The sequence below is a fragment of the Vicugna pacos genome, chromosome 14 (assembly GCF_048564905.1).
Source record: "Vicugna pacos chromosome 14, VicPac4, whole genome shotgun sequence".
NCBI classification, from domain to species: domain Eukaryota; kingdom Metazoa; phylum Chordata; class Mammalia; order Artiodactyla; family Camelidae; genus Vicugna; species Vicugna pacos.
Window position 1 is genome coordinate 4,134,031 of NC_133000.1, and position 18,879 is coordinate 4,152,909.

At 42.9% G+C, this 18,879-nt stretch overlaps 1 protein-coding gene and 1 long non-coding RNA gene across 4 annotated transcripts in view; one reads left to right on the forward strand and one right to left on the reverse strand.

Moving 5' to 3' along the window:
* The window catches only part of LOC116283357 (uncharacterized), a 43,872-nt gene extending 40,471 nt beyond the window's left edge, over positions 1-3,401 (forward strand). The window contains exons 5-6 of one of the 2 annotated variants that reach the window (XR_012079846.1): positions 91-2,055; positions 3,187-3,401. This is a non-coding gene — a long non-coding RNA (uncharacterized lncRNA). Of the gene's footprint in view, positions 1-90; positions 2,318-3,186 lie in introns of those variants that run through there. The other variant, XR_012079845.1, reaches the window with a different exon arrangement.
* LNX2 (ligand of numb-protein X 2) overlaps positions 1-18,879 on the reverse strand; it is a 28,045-nt gene that overhangs the window by 4,289 nt on the left and 4,877 nt on the right. Inside the window, exons 2-7 of one of the 2 annotated variants that reach the window (XM_072976046.1) lie at positions 13,852-13,958; positions 12,356-12,555; positions 7,364-7,726; positions 3,550-3,690; positions 1,595-1,772; positions 131-362 (exon numbers count right to left, since the gene is read on the reverse strand). In XM_072976046.1, coding sequence (XP_072832147.1) covers positions 131-362; positions 1,595-1,772; positions 3,550-3,690; positions 7,364-7,726; positions 12,356-12,555; positions 13,852-13,958 — 1,221 coding nt within the window. Of the gene's footprint in view, positions 1-130; positions 363-1,594; positions 1,773-3,549; positions 3,691-7,363; positions 7,727-12,355; positions 12,556-13,713; positions 13,959-18,879 lie in introns of both variants that reach the window. The other variant, XM_072976045.1, reaches the window with a different exon arrangement.

Below are 18,879 nucleotides of genomic sequence, written 5' to 3' on the forward strand. Positions count from 1 at the left end.
TAAGAAAATTTAACGTGATTTGATTTCCTACTTTTATCTAACTAAAGCCTTCTCCCCTGAATGAGTGACTCTGCTGACCTCCCCCGACAGGGCGTAACTGTGACGACCGCACAGGACGGGGGCGCAGCACCTGGGCAGCCCGAGCCACATGAGCCACGACGGGGACCAGCTGGCGTCGTACTCGTTCTCGCTGACGGTGCTCAGCTGCTCCTCCAGGCCCTGTGCGGCCTCCTCCACGACCTGGACCTCCAGTGCTTTCAGGGCCACTGTGGGGGACGCAGCGCTGGCTTTCAGCATAGCAACAGCCTCACTGTGACTTAAATTGGTCAAATCAATGCCGTTGATATTCAACAAGATGTCACCTGTTCAAATTAAGAAACAAAAATGAGCCCCCAAGTATTTCCCTGCAAATCCTGTTACCTGTAAACTAATCAACAGAAGTGATTTCCAAAAGCTCAGATGAGACAAGGTAAAAGGCCATCTTTCCTTTTTGTGTTTTTTATAATACTGAGGAAAAATGCACTTCATGGAAAACATTCCAAAGACAATTCAAAAATTTAAAATAATTTAACAATATATAGGAAGAGGTGTTGCTTGAGGCTCTGCGACCCCACGGAAGCCGGCGTCACCAGGCCTGGGCTGGCTGTGCACAGTCCTGCCATGTTCATTTCTCCTCTGACAGCGCCTTCCAATTAAAAAACAACTTGATCCTTTGCTCTTAGAAATGAATTTTTAATATGTTCTACTTTATATTTTTACAGTTTTATACATCAAGACGGCTTGGCCTAGTTCACTCAGTGCAAACATCAGAATATGGACAGAAGATACAGTTGGGCCCAGGCAGAGAAATGAAACTTGTGATGTGGACGTGTCCTGCTTGGGGAGGAAAAACAGCGTTAGTTGCTCTGCCAACTAATATAATAAAAAGGGCAAGGAGGATTATAAAAAAGGGCAGGAAGGAAAGGATTAGGTTTATAGAAGCACAAACAATTGTACTAAGAAAGCCCATAGAAAATCCTCCCAATTCATCAGTTATTTTTCAATTATTAAAGCAAAAACATCCTCATTATAGAAAACTAAGAAGGAAATACAGTTACCTCAGATTCCACAATAGGACAAATAACTTAAAAACAAGTACCCTTATTAAGCTAAAATTCATACAGCACTCAGTTAAAGAATAGGATTTTATGGTTTCATAGAGTCGTGCAGCCGTCACGCATTGTCTTCAGAACATTCTGGCCCCCCCCTGCACCGGTTAGTAATCGGCGCCCTTTTCCCAGCCCGACGCAACCACTAATCCACCGGCTCCACAGACCTGCCTGCTCTGGCATTTCAGGTGATGAAGTCACACGTGGACTTCCATGTCTGACTGTGCTTCACTCAGCACAGGGTCTCCAAGGTTCGCCCGCACTGTGGGATGTGTCAACATCTCAAATTCCTTTTTACGGCAGGTAGGCCACTGTGTGGACAAACCATGTTCTGCTGACCCACTCATCAGTTAATGGACATCTAGGATGTTTCAGCTTTTCAGCTGTTAGAAAACTGAGTAGAATTTGGGAGAAGATGTGGTGAATCCGTTCAAGATGTAGCTCACCTCTCTTGATTCTGCCGTCCCGTGCGAGGCAGCCATGAGGGGGCACGCTGGTCACGAAGATGGGTAGCTCCCCACTCTTACTCCCGCGGCCCCCCGCTACTGTCATGCCAAGCGACTCGTGAGGTTCCTTCTTTACAGTGATGTGTTTTTCTTGGCATGTAACACACTGGGCAAGATCCTAAACAAGAGAGGAAAGATTTACTGGATAATGAGTAATATATATAGTTGAAGTAAAGACAGCTTAAACTAAAATAGAAACTTATGTAGCAGAATTTATAGTCATTTAAAAATAGTCAATTAAAAATCATTTAAGAACTGAAAGCAGTACAGAGTTCTTCATAGGTACAACTGATACAGTGAACAAAACACTGGATCCCAATGTCAAACTTTGGACCTCTGTTTCTTCACATGGCTATTTATGGAACTGAAAAACTCAGGACTGTTGACATATGGAAGTCAAAGTAAGTAAGCACATCATTTGCATAATTACCTTGAGCTCCAAGGTATGACTGATTATAAAAAAAAGCAAATAATGCACGTGAATTTTAAGATTCTGAAGACAAGCCAATTTTACTCCCATTTTTCTCATCTTTGTAAGCTGACAGACTAGTATATAAAACTGGATTTTACTAACTGCCAGAAAAAGCTACAGACTTATCTTCTGATTCTTACACATATCTCAAATTACTGCAGAATTCAATGACATAAAAGATTCAATAATCAGTTTTTGCCTGTGTGTGTGTATATATCCCTAAAGAATTGCTGTATAATTTGTAAAGCAAGGACAAGCTATATGAAACAACTCCTATTTGAAATTTCTATTCAAAACAATAACTCCTTTTCATGGTCCTCATTATGGAGGCAAAATTATAGGTTTCCTTCATACATTTCAGTTTCGGTTCAGAAATGAGAACAAGTCTGTGGTTACAATTTCTTACTAGTATTAACTAAACCAAAGACCAGTGACAAGTCTGTACTTGAGCTCAGAAAACTAGATAAACCTAATGGGCCAGAAACAGTTGTGCCTGTAAGGGATGCTTTCTTAGGATACCTGTGACATTCCAAAGGTAATTATTCTCTCAAACACTGTACTTACATTAAGAAGTCACTTCAGCACACAGGGAACTAACTGTGGCTTTAAGGAGACCAACGGATAAATTTTTGTTTAGTAAAGCAATTTAACTTCACTTAAGGAGAGGTGAATTTGGAAACTCAGTTTAGCTTGTATTTTCACATAGTTGAGTAAACACCATCGTTTACTCAACGTTTACTCAAAAAACTCCTGGCCTACCAGAAATTGAGTTCCAATGAAGGACAAAATGAAGTAAATAATATCAAAAATGCAGTAAAGTACCACCCTTTTAAAATTTCTACAACTAAAGTGAGACAGTATCAAAATTCTCAACACAGATAAAGCACCTGGTATGTATTATAAAACCAGTGAAATACTGAAGCGTGGAAAAAGCTCACCATGTGGGAACTGTCACTGATTTAGGGTGGGCTTCCTGTCTATACCAAGAAATATGCTATACAGATACAGCTGTCGAATTTATGATTTATGTTTAATATTCATGTATGTAATTCTGTTGTAGGCAAGCTGCCCAGTTGCTAAGTACAGACTGTCAATCATTGTCTTCATTCTGCTTTTTCAATTATATAACCAACTGTTGCATTTAAATGAGCAACCCAAGATAAACCCCACTTGCAAGCAGAACTAGACAAACCAAAGATTTTTCTGGATGATCAAATACTTCGCGACAATCGCCTGGCAGAGAAACTCTACTGGCTGAGGAACTGAAACAATGCAGTCACTCTCCAAGGTGGCAAAACACACACACTTCACATCCCAAACACCGACGGTCACCTCCTCCAACAGAGTAACAGCCCTCACTGAAAGCTTACCTGCTTGTAAGGTCATCCCTGGAGGGTGAATTAACAACCACAAAGTGCCTCACCTTGTGTGAGCTGGGCCTGCTGTGGCCCGGCAGCTGTGCGTGGTGCTGGCTGCTGCTCTGCGTTCCTGCTTCTCGGACAGTGTGTCCCGGCTGGGGCTTCCCCGTTCTAGCAATGGTTAAATTCACCCTCTCTCCACTAGCCTGGACAAAACACACACACGGCCACCAGTCATTAGCGATGCTTCCCGCGTAACCAAGTACAGGCAGTGGGATTTTTACCGCACTTCTCACCCCACCTCGTCACTGCCCCACTGCCTCGCCTGGTGGTGCCTGCAAGCACCTGGAGACGGGAGAGGGGGCGCTCCTCCGTGACCCAGTATTTTAAAACTTCTGCAGCTGAAACGCACATGCGCAGCTCTGGGACGAACCCTCCCCGAGCCCACCTCCAAAGTAACCAAGGCAAAGCGGTCAAACTGACCGTGTTCTTGCCCCATGATTTAAAAAATTATATATATTTATTTGGGGGGGGGTAATTAGGTTTATTTATTTTTTTAATGGAGGTACTGGGGACTGAACCCAGGCCCTCGTGCAGGCTAAGCACACACTCTACCCTCCCCTGCCCCCATGATTTCCTGAAGGGTAGCTTCCTTTTAATGCTTCTTTTCCCTTTCAAGATTGGCCTTGGCGTTGTGAGGGAGAGAGCAAAGGAAAGAATATAAAAGGAAGAACTGATTCAAAACTTGATTAAAATCCATTGCAACTTGAAAAATAAATTCCATGGTGGCTACTTTGGAAGTAATCATCAGTGAAACTGCACAGCTTCATTTGTTTGCTATGAAGTCTGAGTCAAAAATAGGACATCAGCTTAAATAGTCCTGGGAAGAATGGTACCAGATCTGTACTTGTATGTTACCTATATACAGTACACACACACCTGTAAATGTTAAGTTAAATTATCTTAGAGGTTCATGACTATCACTGTAAATTTGGAGGCCCATTATCTCTATATATGTATATTTTAACACAGATTCACATCTATTATATTTTAAAAAGTTATTTTATCTTTGCTTTTAAAGTACAGGCCTGATTTATTTGATGATGATTCTTGGTCAGGACCACAATTCCCAATTTCATTATCACTCCTATGGGAAATTATGATAGTCTGCTTTCAAGGAGTTGTGGTGGAATGCTACATGTGGAGGGGACCTCCCCCATGATTATACTGAGTAATGTTAAGAAATCACTATTTTCGGTTTTTCCCCCAGTCTTATTGAGATATAACTGACATACAGCACTGTATTATTTTTCGTCCTTAAATTGGAGAATAAGTGATAATTTTTATGCCCAACTAAAAAAACATTTGCTTATTCAAGCATTTTACTCAACTTAAGAGCTTCAACCAAGTTCCTCAAAATAAGTCAAAGAAAAATACTCAACATATGGCCAGATTCCTGAAGCACAGAGTCTGGGTACCTGATCTGAGGGGTAAATACAAAAGTGGAATGTTTAGAATCCTGATACTTAAAATTCTGACCCTTCACATCATTAGACTGCACGGCGTGAAGCGGAGACAGGCTCCGCTTGTGACTTTATTTCCAAGTACAGAATTACTTTCATTACTGCTTACTCCTTGGAACCACTAAATACTCCAGTTAGTATTTTGGTGATACTGGAAAACCCCTAGTTATGCAAACCTATTAACAGAAACAAATTCTTGATCTTTCTAGATTTTCTGAAAGACAAAATTCTGTGCATAGGATGGAAGGGGGCATTTAGGATTTAAATGATGGACCAAAGTTTGGGTGCAGGCTGACCTTAAACAGAATGCACAATCTAACATGTCAGAGTTTCAAACACAGTGAAAAAAAGTTGTTAAAGTCAAGATTTTTAAAAATGCAAGCTGTCCACACAATAATACCCTTAATTCATGAGTAAGTGGTGCGTGCTGCGGCTGGAAGGATAAACTGGTATGATCTGATCCTTTTGGAAGGAAGTTCAGCAAAATGTCTTACAATGAAACAATATGGGAGTCTGTCAGCAGGAGGTGACTGAGTGGATTACAGCGCAGCACGCCTCCTGCGCAGTCAGGGAAGGCCACGATGAGGGTCTGCACGTACTTTCACAGCAGGAACGTGCTGCTGACACAGAGCTGCAGACTCAGAATTTACAGTACGAGTGCCTGTGTTACTGCCGTGTGAATATGTACCTACTTATCTGTGGACGTACACATCAAGTTTGTAACAGTGTTCTCCAAACATCAATAGCCTGGAGTGTTTAGATTCAATGTGATTTTAACTTCTTTATTCTGGTGTTTTATCTTCAGTATGCTCCATTTTAGATACGGAGTACATGTTATTTTTATAATCCCCAAACAGTAAGGCTGTTAATTCTTTTTCAAAAAATACTTAAAAATGAGCAACTTCAGTTTTCTATAGTTTGGGGGGAAATTACAGCACAAAATATGATGCAGCTATTTAACTCTCTGGATTATAAAAATCCAAATAAAATACTCTATCATGAAAAAATTTTAATGTTTTCTACCTGTGTATCCGTATTTTCCACATTTTGGTTAGAGATTTAGTGTGGACCGTCTATTTAGGAATTAGTACTTTAACACTGCGTGACATATAGTCAATCTGTGTCTCTCCTCCTGTCTTACTGACCTGACTTCTCACTTTACAAAGTCCATTCAGCTCTCCTGTTTAACAAACCCCCAAACTGGGTTAACTTTCTTCTTCTCTTCCTCCCCCCAGTCCCCACTCTTACAAGGTAAACTTACTTCCAGCAGTGCAGCAGCTGGCAGGACCCACCGGAAAAGCTCCTGGTGCCCCACACGCTGCCTCTGATTTGAGGGACTTAAAAGGCACTCAGTTTCTTTAAACCTCAAGTCTATGAAATGAGACCAATTCCTGAACCTCCTTTTCAATGTGGTATGCAGTGAGCCTGTGTGTGTGTGTGTGTGTATGTGATGTGAGTGGGTGCATATGTGTGTACATGTGAGTTTGTGTATGTGTGAACATGGGAATGTGTTTTCCTAAGGCTATATTGAACCAAAATGTGAAAAAAAAAAAAGGTTAAAGGGGAGGGAGACTTGGGTTTTCTTTCAGTGCTAAATTTGTTACTTGACTGTGTATATGTGCACTTTTAGTGACTGTCAACCTACCTGAATTTCCACTGTTCAGTGATAGTATCACTTGATTTCCTCTGTAGTGCTGTGCTTTAAAAACCCACGTGTGGCGTCACCCTCCACCCACGTTACCTGCCAGGCATGTGGCAGGACCTGAAGATCTTCTTGGGATGATGCTCTGAATTATCTGTTTTGATGTTCTTATTAAAAACATGTTTTATTCTCCAGTGATGACTAACCTTACCTATGAGATACCGTGAGGACAATGTTACGTGTCTGAAGTGCTCTGAATTTCTTCAAAAAAAAAAAAAAAGGCACTATAGAGAGTTATTCTGAACAAAAGTGATTTCCCCGCTATTTTTATGGATCATGAAGTGGAGGAGTGAGACTAGGTGAGCCACAACCTCAGGGGCCACAGCCCTTGGGGCCTCATTCTTACTCGTTGGGTGTGGACACCAGCACTTGTCACATCTGGCACCGGGTGGAGTGGAACGAGCAAACAGGGAACTGCCCGAGAAACTGCGGAGCCTTAACCTTGGAAACAGGCAGCTTACAAGTCCACGGGCGCGGGGACTTCAGAGCAGAGTCCTCTGTGATGAACTGAGGCAGCCAGGCTTGACTCCACAATGGAACATTGTATCGCCTGGATTCCCACGTTATCTCCTAAGACCACAACCTCGGAGTGATGGTGAGGCCGGGGGGGGGGGGGTGAAGGGTGGGGTGGTCCGAGGCGCACGGGGGGCTCACCTGGATGACCTGTGCGGCCAGCTCGGGCGTCCCGTGCTTCAGGTCGTGGCCGTTGATGGCCAGCACCCGGTCGTTGCTGCTGAGCCGCCCGTCCTGGGCTGCCAGCCCGCCCTCCAGCAGGTCAAGGATGAAGACGCCCGGCTCGTCGGTCCTGCGCACGAGCTTAATGCCCAGCTGCTCCGCGGAGTCGCGCTTGTGAAGCACCACCTGGAAGACCTCCTCCCGGGGCGCGCCGTCGGGGTGGCCGTGCGCGCGGCCGAAGCGGCGCTCCCGCAGCACCGTCAGCTGCAGCGTGCTGCAGGGCTGCGACAGCACTGCCCGCGCGTAGTTGTGCGACACGCTGCTGATGTTGTAGCTGTTGACCTGGCAGCGGAGTGGAGGACAAGGCGGGACAGTCTTACTTTCCCAACTTGCAAGGATGTTTATATAACATTTCCAGAGGAAACTAACATTGTGAAACTGACAATCATTACTTACAAAGAAAAGCACTCCAAAGACATTTTAAAATAGAATTCCTAAAATTAACTCAGAATGACTAGCATCAGGCAGAGAATAGTAGTTAAGGCTTTCATAATAGTCTTGAATTAGGGCCCTTGGTTCTAGCACGTACTAACTGGATCACCTCTAGCAAATTATAGACCTTGTCTGGGTGTTTCCTCATCTGTGAAATGTGTTTACTCTCTACTTCACAGGGTCAGGATGAGCACGAATAAAAAGACATCAGATATGGCAACTGCTAAAGAAAAGTCTAGATCTCGTGGAACAGAAAATGAAGTTATACTGGATGACAAATTTGCTTTTCCAAATGAAATACACCTACACTACAGAAAATAAACTGAGTTAGATTTTAAAGAAAGTGGCACATCACAAATACATAACCTCATTTTAGATGAGTGATGTTTACTTTAAGGAAAAGCAGATAGTTATAATTTCACCCTGATTCTTTGGCACACAAGTGTAACAGCTAATATAGTAAGCATTAATTTAATACATAATACTTTCTAAGCTTTATAACCCTGAAGTCAGCCCTGTGACTGGTCCTTGGGCATGTAACAGCACCACGACACACCCAGCTGCGGATGTTTACCAACTTAGAGAAGAGGTCAGCACAACCCCCAGTATGTATCACAGTCAGAGTTCCTCCCCGTCTGTCTGAGATGAGACTGATGGGAAACCAGCGCGCCGCACACCAGTCATGTGATAGGCTCTGGGTTAGGGGTGTGTGCTCACCTAAAATCCTTACTTCTTTTTTCACATGAATGTACGTGAAGCGAGCCCTCCCCTTTTGTAGTTATCCAGGGTTGATAGTTTTGAACACTAATAACTTGAATTTTGTTCATTTTAGCCTGTTGACATCTTTAAAAATTCAGTCATCAAAGTCACAGATGTCATACTCTAACCTACTGTTCTCCCAAGTCTGCTATATCTGTGCCTTTGGTGGCCATGCAAGCCCTTGATAAAAACACTGAGTAATACAGGGTCAAGAACAGAATTAGGTGGTTTCTAAAACTGGTCTGACATGAATCCATTAATCAGAAATCATCGTTTATGGCTATTTAGCTAAAAAGCTACCTATCTCCAGGTTCACATTTTCCTTCCTCTATTCAGATACACCACAAATGACTTTATGAAATGTCTGGCTGAAATCCAGAAGCCATGTGCAAACATGTAGCCTCATTATTATCCTTGTGAAGTAGGTGTGGAATAGCCCACAATTGGAAGGTTTTCCTTCATGAATGTGTGGTTGCTGGCGAAACGCAGAGAAAGCAGAGACCAAATAAAACACTGTCTCTAGGTCCTGCACCAACAGCACAGCAGAGTAACCTCTGCCTTTGGCTGATGTGTTTTGTACCAGTGCAGTCAGCACATGGCTGTGATGATTTTCCTTCAGAACTGACCATACTGCCGTCACTGATGAGGGGTCAAACTGGTAACACCCGTTCTTAATAATGCTCTGAACAGTGACATGGATGTAGTTTTAACAGTATTTTTTTTCTTCAAACTGGTCAAAAGGCTGCATCACACAAGGCCCTGAAGGTATGTGGTTCTCCTCTTCAAAGAGACTATTTAATAGAGTAACGGGTGTGTGTGTTTGATGTGGGAAAACCAAAGCCACACCCTGTTACTGAATATAGTTTGCTAAAATAAAAGCAAAGGCTTTCTAGCTCTTTGGCCTTATAAAGAAATTATCTTAATGACTCTTGAGTATTTTCAGATTGGCTTACTGTATTATTTATGTAGCTTATAAAGTTGGAGATAACCAGGTAGTAAAAAGTTCCAAAGAGCCGTCTTTTCAAAAGTATTTTCTTTTGAATGACTGTAAATACTTGACATTTGGGCGAGGGGTGTGGCTTTACTTACTGGCTCCAGCGAACCAGTCTGAGGCCGACAGAGTCAGGGCTCACAGGAGGAGAGAGCCTTTTGAATTCATTAATCAGGTCATGTGTTCATCCTTTTCTTATCAATTTGAATATTACACTGGATTTAAGCTCACCATTACTAGAGTTATTAATATGTATGCCTCCATAAACAGTGACGGTGCACTGGACTCTCTACAGTGTAAATTTACAGCTTTGAGTTAATTCCCAAAATAGTCAACACTGTGAGGTAACTACAGTTCTGAGTTATAAAGATTCAGTTATGTGACCAAACAATCCTCCAAAATAGAAGAGTAAAAAGTCTACTCAGCAAACAAAGCCTGAAAAACTATTTAATTTCAATCGTATTCAAAGAAATGCAAATAAAAATAAAGCATTTGTTTTTACCTTTGAAATTCAGGGAAAAAATGAGAAATGATAAAAATGTTAATACTCAATGCTAGCACATCACTGGTATAAAAAACAAAACACAAAACTGAATTGTACACTAAATTACTAGGAAGGCTGGAGGTGGGAGAAAATGGGAGAGAAAAGAATACTCTGCGAGCTGCAGACTCGGCAACCCAGCTCTCCTGGTCTGCACCACGCAGGTGGCGAAAGGTCAGGGGAGCCAGCAGAATCAGATTAGGAGCTGGGAGTCAGGAGCACAGGTAAGGTGTGCTGGCCACGTGCAGCTGGAGTACTAATGCCATAAAATGACAGCAAATACAGTCACACGGTAAATGGCTTTTACTAGAAAACACAGGGCGTGGCTGTCAGTGGTGGGTCAGGAAGCTGACTGCACGTAGGCAGGATGGGTTATGCTTCCTGTACCCCAGGTTTCTTCCTAGTATTTAGTAAAAAAACCAAAAAACCAAAAAACACACTGCTTGAAAGGTGTATCAGCTTTGCTAAGGACAGTGAAGGAAGTGCTTGGGGCCCGCGTGTCAAGTGGAAATAACACACCCTGAGGGGCAGCATACCAGTGGGAGCGGGAAAACTAGAGGTTCCAAGTTTTGTTTTAATAAAGGAGATGGCTACTCCTGACAGGATGTAATACCCAAATCCACTCTTTCACTGATTCAGCAAGTATTTCCTGTGCGTATCACATGCACAGCACTGGGGGAAATCTGTGTCACAGTCGGTACATCAGGGAGGCTGCCGTCGTCATGGAAAGACAGTACCTGTAAATAGTGGACTGTGCTACGTGCCAGGTGATGGGGAGTAAAGCAATGAATGCCGTCAGCGATCAGAGTAAGGAGAGGTCAGAATGGGTGAGAAGGGCTGAGCAAAGCGGTAAGGATGAAGGTGGACAAACGGCAGCATGACGGGACGGGCTGGGAAGCAGAGAGAAGGTGGAAGCAGGAAGATCGCTATGTCTGGCTTTCCCAGCAGATTACAGATTCCATGAGGACAAGGGGACACTTTGCTCTTAGCTGTATCCTCGGTGCCTAGAACACTGTAAGAATAAGGAGCTGCTGGGCCTTAAGCAAAAAGAAAGGCTTAAGATGATGACAGGCTGTGTAAGACGCCATGCAGGCCTTGAGTACGAATCAATCTGGACGTGATGCTCTAGTCAGATGTTAATGCTCAGTGACGCTCCCCAAGGAAAGCAGAGCTACAGACACTGGCAGTGATCATGTTGGATTTCAGGGCAGAGAGCTGGATGGCAGGGATATTGTCCGTTTCTACTGAATCAGATATGAGTAGTGCAGGCCTGGAATGACGAGGGAGACGAGAAAATAGATATACGGGGCAGGTGTCAACAGGTCATGCCGAGGATCAGATAACAAAATCGAGAATCGAGGAGGGACGAGTCCTGGAGCTTGGGTTCCTGGAAGAGAATTTTTCTTGCTTATGAATATGTTTTCTCTCTCCTTCTGGAAGTTACCATCTCCTTCTGAAAGCTACCATGTCTTTTAGCTTCAACTATCACCTACACTTGTGTGACTCAAACATCCAGGCCAGTGTCTAGAGAACTCCAGTCCTGTACAGAATTCTTACCCCACTTCCCCTCCGTCTCAACATGCCCTCTAACAAAACATCACCTTGTCCCAAGCTAGCTCTTTTCTGGGAATAGCTATTTCTTCTGAAAGGGGAAGGAAGGTGAGGGTAGTACCAAGTGTTGATGAGTGGTGTGCATTATTAGGGGGTCAACAAGAGACAAGTATCATGTCTGAATTCTACCTTAAACTCCATGGTATTAATCACAAGTAACTGGTGCTACATGGTCTGTCTTTCCCAGATTTTAGTAATCAGTAGAGAATGATAAATTAGACAATGAAGGTAATGGATGGATGAGAAAAGTGAACTTGGGAGAAGAGGATTTCAGCATGGGTGAGGTGGCCCTGAACTAGCTAGCCCTGGACACCAGGCCAGGAAGGGCCCAGCTGGCCTGGAGAGTCCAGGCCCCATAAGCGGAGTCACATGTAGGATTGAAAGTTAAGGCAGGGAAAAAAAATACATTCCATGTACATGGGGAAATAAGAGAAATTACAAATAAATTCTGATCTGCTTTGCATATAAAGACAGTAAAACTAACCTATATACAATTCAAGTTCCACAGTACAATTCTGCTTTAGACTTACAAATAGGAACAAAGAGCACAAGGTAACAGAATAATTAAAGCTGATACCTGGAGAATCTGGTCTCCGGCAAGGAGTCTTCCATCTCTGGCAATAACCCCGTCCCGATAGACTTCCTGGATGACAATGTTAATCAGTGGTGTTTCGTTGCCACCCACAATGCTAATTCCTAGCTGAATGTAAGGATTAGACCGGTGAATTTCAATTGTGGTGATTTCGCCTTCTGGTAAACTGAGTGGCTGTTGTGTGGCTGCCGAGTCAAAAATGAGAAAGAAAAATAGATGGAAAGAAAAAACAACATTTGATGTTTTGATTATTTTCAGAAAAATAAATCATCGTATATTAGCAGATGATTAAAAACTATGCAATACCCTCGGATAAGAAAAACAGAATGACAAAAAAAACCTGTATGTTAAGATCATCTAAACATTTCTTCTCCCAAAGGTGATCAGTAAATAATCACTAGCTACAGCGTGTCAAATCACAAGGTCAGATCACGAGGGATGACAGTGACCTGATGAAGAACTATTAAGAGAATGTCATCCTGTCCTAACTGGTAAGAGGTCTGGGCCGTGGAAGAAGGTAAGTAACGCGAGGCAGCGTAGAGAAACGACTCTGTGGTGTGTAATCACCATGGGGGTGAGCAAAGTCACGGCAGGTTCTAAGGAAAGGTGGGTCTTGACTTGAGCCTTAGGAGATGGGAAAAGATTACGGTGGTGGCAGGGAAACTCTGACTTTGTAGTAAAATTTGAAATTTGTTCAGAAAAATTATATTTAAAAGTAAACTTGGGGCCAACCATCAAGACGCCCAAGATCCATGACTACAGCTTTCTGTTCATTCCCAGTGAGTTGTCCAGCCAGGCTAGTGGCGGCCACCAGAGCAGGGCACTAGTCAGATACACATCCAGATGTTCCCCGGTTGCATGAGCTTGACCTGTTAACCTCCCGAGACTCGGCTCTCTCCCGGCTGCAAACACCCTCACAGCACTGTTGGGGCGTGTCGTCAGCTGAGGCACGTAAAGCGCCTGGCGCCGTGCTGGGCACGCTCTGAATGTGGGTATCAGTTTTGTTGCTCTGGATGTTGATGTGTTCTTAGTCAAGAAGCAACACGCCTCTGAACCCTCGAACACCAAGCAGCAGGTTAACGACCAGTGAATTCACAGACTGAACAGAAGAGGGACGGAGAAGGATCCCCTTCCTCAGGGGTCGGTTTTGTGTTTGTTTCTAAAATGCAGACTGTTAGAACTGTACCTGTGAAAGGGTGAATTATGTGGTGTGTCAATTATATCTCAAAATTAAGTTTTTAAAGGGGAATAGAATGCACGTTGGGAGAGGAGGGAGGAAGGGAACACCCGCTCTGAATACGGAGGAGGACAGGAGGACAGGAGGACGAGGTGGCGGCACGTACTGTCGGCGGCGCTCTCCTCAAAGGCGGGGTTGTCCAGGCCGGGCTCCTCGGTCCAGGCGGGAAGGGACGCTGAGGTCAGGGACCGCTCGGCGGGCACCGTGCCCATCCCTGAACAGTCCATTTCAGGGGATAAAGTACCTGGAGGCTCTATTACAGGAGTTCCACTTTCATTCTCAGTCTCTGTCTGAGTTTTACTAGTTTTCCTTCTCTCTAGGGCAGCTCTCTGGTGGGAAGCTCCAGGGCATCTATAAAGAGCATCAGGTGGTTTCCAGATGATTTGAAAGGAAAAAAAAATGTGATTAATGTTTCCACCACAAGACAGACAGCAACGGCTTCCATGCCAGAAGCACCAAGAAGTGCCCACAGGCAGTACATCATTCTGGCCTCAAATTCCACTCAAACTAAGTTCTCACCACTCCACAGAGCAAATTTAAAATGGTTTGGTATGTATCTCAAAGAATACTTCAGTAAGAAACCATATTCAGGAATATGTTAGTAGCAGAAATACATACACCAGTACAGTATGCCAGTACAGCTGTCTCTACACTGAGAATGATCCTGAAACTCTCATTATAAACCCCTTTTCACAGGCTGAGAGGCTGAAGCCCGGGCGTGGAGAGCAGCAGCCTCCCGCACACACAGCCCCGCGTCCGGCCCTGGGCGCCGCTCACAGCCGAGGCCACACACCCACCCGGCGGGGGCAGGAAGACACCTGGAGCTCTGCCACTTGCAGGAAAGCACAGCAAAGGCCCAAATAACTTACTTTATGACAGACATGGAAGGAGATGAAAACATAATCTCCTAGTTTGTAAAATCAGAATTGCAATAGTGAAATTACAGATATGCTGTGAAACCTGAAGAACCTATTTCTAAGTATCTGGGAAACTTAGATAAGCACCAAGAAATAAGAACCACTTACTTGCTTGTTTTTATTTATTTAGACTAACAAAAGGGACAGATACATGCTTGTTTAAACATTTAAAGAGAGTCCTCCTGTGACAGATGTTAGAAACGCTATAATGTGCCAGTTTTTTTTTCCACCTGACACCTTGACTGGACAAAGTGACTAATAACGCCCAGACTGAGGAGTGGGGGCGGGAGTCGGGGATTCGTGACGGAGGGGCAGGCACATGTTCCAGAGCCCGACACGACTCTCCAAGACAGCTCCTGCTCTCCTGCCGGGGCAAGAACAGGCAGAAAGCGCGGGTCGGGTGGGCGACAGTCTTGTGTCTAGGGTTGCAGACCTTCACTCAATGACAGTTTTCTTAAAAATCTAAAATTTCAATCAAAATTAAGTATAGAATTACATTCAATTACAATTAAAAGCTACTCATTAACTATAAGTGTAGTAAGTCTTTAGTTCACGAGGAAATTTTATTTTAGGTCCTGGATTTTAAGTTCTTGAAAAGGCTCATCATGAAATGTCTTTATGCATCGTTCTCTCCTGACCTGTCCTCTCTTCACCTGGCTACGAAGGGGCACAAGTGACGTTCCCCTCTGCACTGCGGTGCTGCACTCCAGGCAATGTGTCTGCAAGGGCCTGGCAAATATTTTTGGTAATTCTGTCACTGAAAAAAGTTATTTTTTGTCAAGTGAGCATATTTAATTAGAAATATTTTTCAAAAAATATTTTGTTCAATAAAAAAGTTGATATAAAAACTGAATCATAAAAAATACTTAGGACTAAGAAGATAGGTAAAGGTTTAATTCTCAAAATATATATCACAAATATCTCCATGGGTAACAGCTGGTCTTTAATGGAAAAAAAGGACTAAGAATAGCAATTGAAGAGGAAATACAAACAATATGAACACTGGGAATTAGTCTAGTTAATGACTAAAAAAAAACCTACAAACTAAATAACCATAAACGCTATCTTATAGTTACTAAACATGGAAAAATAAATTCAAAAAGTAAAACTTGAAGTTGCTAGAGAAGTGAAGAAATAGGTATACTTAAGTTCCCAACAGGATAGTAAATTAGTAACAAGAACTGAAGATATTAAAAATGACATCATGTGAAAATACGGAAGCATGAGCCTACCTAGTGTTAGAGGAAGGTTACAGAAAGCACCTCCGGGAACACCCATATTTAAACATGAGACCAGCTGAGCAGACTGAGACAGAACAACTAGACGTGAGTTCAACGAAGAAAAAGTGGCCAGTGGTGCAAATGCCAGAAAGGGAGCAAGTAAGATAAGGGCCAAAGCACTGGCCTGATTTGGAAATTAGAAGGTCATGGTGACCTTAGAAAGAACACTTTTGGTGATAAGTGCAAAATTCCAGACTAGAATTTGAGGAGTTGTTAACAAAATACACGCACTCTACAAAAACTGCATGTAAAACTTACAGGGCTTGAGGGAAAAAGAGGACTGGGCCAGATCATTCAAAACCTGTGCATCTGGGAACGGGCAGTGGCTGATGGTGGGTACAGGGCTTCTTTCTGGGGCACTGAAATGTTCTAAAAATTAGACTGTGATGATGGTTGCACAATTCTGTGACTATACTAAAAACTGTTGAATTGCATACTTTAAAAATAAGTGAAGTTTATGGTAGGTGAAATATATCTGAATAAAACTATTAAAAAAAAAGATGATTAAGGAATGAGTAGATCAGAGCAGGCTTTGACAGCTCAGAGCCATCAGCCCTGAAGTTTGTAAACACTTGGAACTGAAGAGAAAGGAAAAAACCAGCATTTGCTGGGTGTCTAATTTGTGCCAGTCACTGTGCAGACTTTAAGGACAGTATTTAATTGACTCTTTACAACCCCTCTATTTCCCCATTTTACAAATGGGAAACTTGAAACAATTAACTAAGCCAACATCACATAGCTATTAAATTACATGAAATCCACACGAACTCAGATCTGATTTCAAAGATGCCTGCTCTTTACACGGCACTATGCTAAATACTCTTCTGGAGTTCTTTTTCTAGGCCTTAGGAAAACATACATTAATTTCGTTCTACAAACTTGTACCTAGAAACACAATCATAGAATGTTACAGTGAGAAAGGCCTTGGTGATCATAAAAACCAAGCAAAAATCACAGATAACAAAAACCTACACATCTTTTTAAACGGAACATTTAATGATAATAACACAAACAGCAAATGGCATCAAGGGCTGTAACTTGGCTTATTTAAGCAGGTAGCTCAGTGGAGCAGGAGGCTAGTATAGAGGATATTACACGTGATTAAAACAGCAGAGAAGTGCATGCAGCGCTTAATGAGACCAGCGTAGGCATGTGCTCAGACAGTGCAGGTGGGAGTGGAGCTCTGACACTGTGGGCTGCCCTGAAAAAGGGCACTGGAGGCAGGGTGAACGGACACAGGCTGAGGGCTGCACCTCCCTTGGGAAGGTTCTTTACATGCAGGTGTGTTTTTAACTTTCTTAAAGCCAAAAAACCTCTTGTAGTAACCAAAGCCAAACTGAGGGATTTTCCGTTCCTGCTGAAGGTTATACTCTCATGCCACTATTCTGGCTCTCCTTATGGAGAAAAATTACATATGAACCAATTTGACTTACAACACGGTGGCATCATTCCCTGCTATAACAGTGACTCACATTAGGACGCATACAGTGTAACAGAACACACTACATTATTAGTAGTAGTGGTGGTGGTGGTGGCAGTAGCAGTAGACGTAAAATAAAACGATGCCTGGTAAGTGCCAGCACAATGCCAGGAACTTAATGAAACTCAAACAGAAGCATCTTAGAACCAAGCAAAATGATAACAGTTACAGATTATAATATGCAAAAATGAATTTAAGTGACGTCAGTGAAAATGTTAGATTAAGGGTAGCTAAAAACCTCTCCTCCATAAAGCAATGTGAACATTGGCAAAAATGGTCAGAACCAACTATTTCTGAGGTCTGAAATTAGCCAAAGTTCGGCAGCAATCCGGAGTGCATTTATTCAAGAAGAACAGCTGAATCTCGGTGAGAACAGTGAGCTCTGCAGCATCTGAACCTGCCCTATTCCTATCCCCACCTCTCCAGCAGCCTGGAAAAGCAATGGCCCCAGTCATGGTGGAAACAGGAATCTGGCAGCCACTGGAGGGGCAGACTGGGTCACCTTCAGAGCCCCATTTGTAGACAGTTGTCATGAACTGACCTGCTGGTTCTCTGGAAGACCTCACTTGCAAGGCTGTCGTTATCTGCTTTATCTGACCTGACTTGGGGCTCACTCAGGGCAAACAACCTTTTCACTGAAGGCATCCGCTGGGGCATTAAAAAAAAAAAAAAGCCAGTTGTATATAAGATTGTGGCTGCTTGAGGTAGACAAACAAAAAGTCTCAAAGGAAAAGCTAGGGAATGAAAGGTCCACAGGGATTCCCATATGTCCAGGGCTTTTGCATGCACAGGAAGGAACTGAGAAGGCCCTAAACTCTCACCTCCTACATAAATGAAGCTACAGGAAAGCAGGAAGTGAAGGGTGAGGAGGACTGTCAACTGGCTAAGTGCTGAAGATGTGCCCCACCAAGTACATGGAGCCCCTGGGCAAGACCAGGAGACTTACTCGTTACAGGCATTTAAGGAATTCTCTGTCCAATCATTGGCCGATTAGAACATCACCAACCATCAAATGATAACAATAAACAGCAGTGACAAATCCCGAAGAGAAAGAAAAACCTGATTTCCAGAGTTGTCAATTATTTAAAGTGTCCAATGTTCAATACATAATTAAGAGACATGCAAAGAAAGAAGTACGTGTGGCCTATACATGGGGGAAAAAAAGAAGTTAAGAGAAACTCCCTGAGAAAGCCGAGATGTTGGCCTGACCAGACAATAAATTAAACTGGGTATTAAAAATGTGTTCAAAGAGAAAGAGAAACCACTCTTTAGTCTAAAGAACTAAAGGAAAATATGAGAATGATATCTCACCCAATAAAAATACCAATAGAGAAATGTTACATTAGAGAACCAAATAAATATTCTGAATTTTAGAAGTATAATAAAAGAAATGAAGAATTCATAGCAGATTTGAACAGCTAAAAAAAGAATCAATGAATTTGAAGACAGATCAATTGAAATTATTCAGGCTGAGGAACAGAAAGACAAAGAATGAAAAAAAGGATGGAGCTCAAGGACCTGTGGGACACCACTGAGATTATTAACATGCACAGAATGGAGTTCCACAAGGAGACAGGGAGAAAGGGGCAGAAATA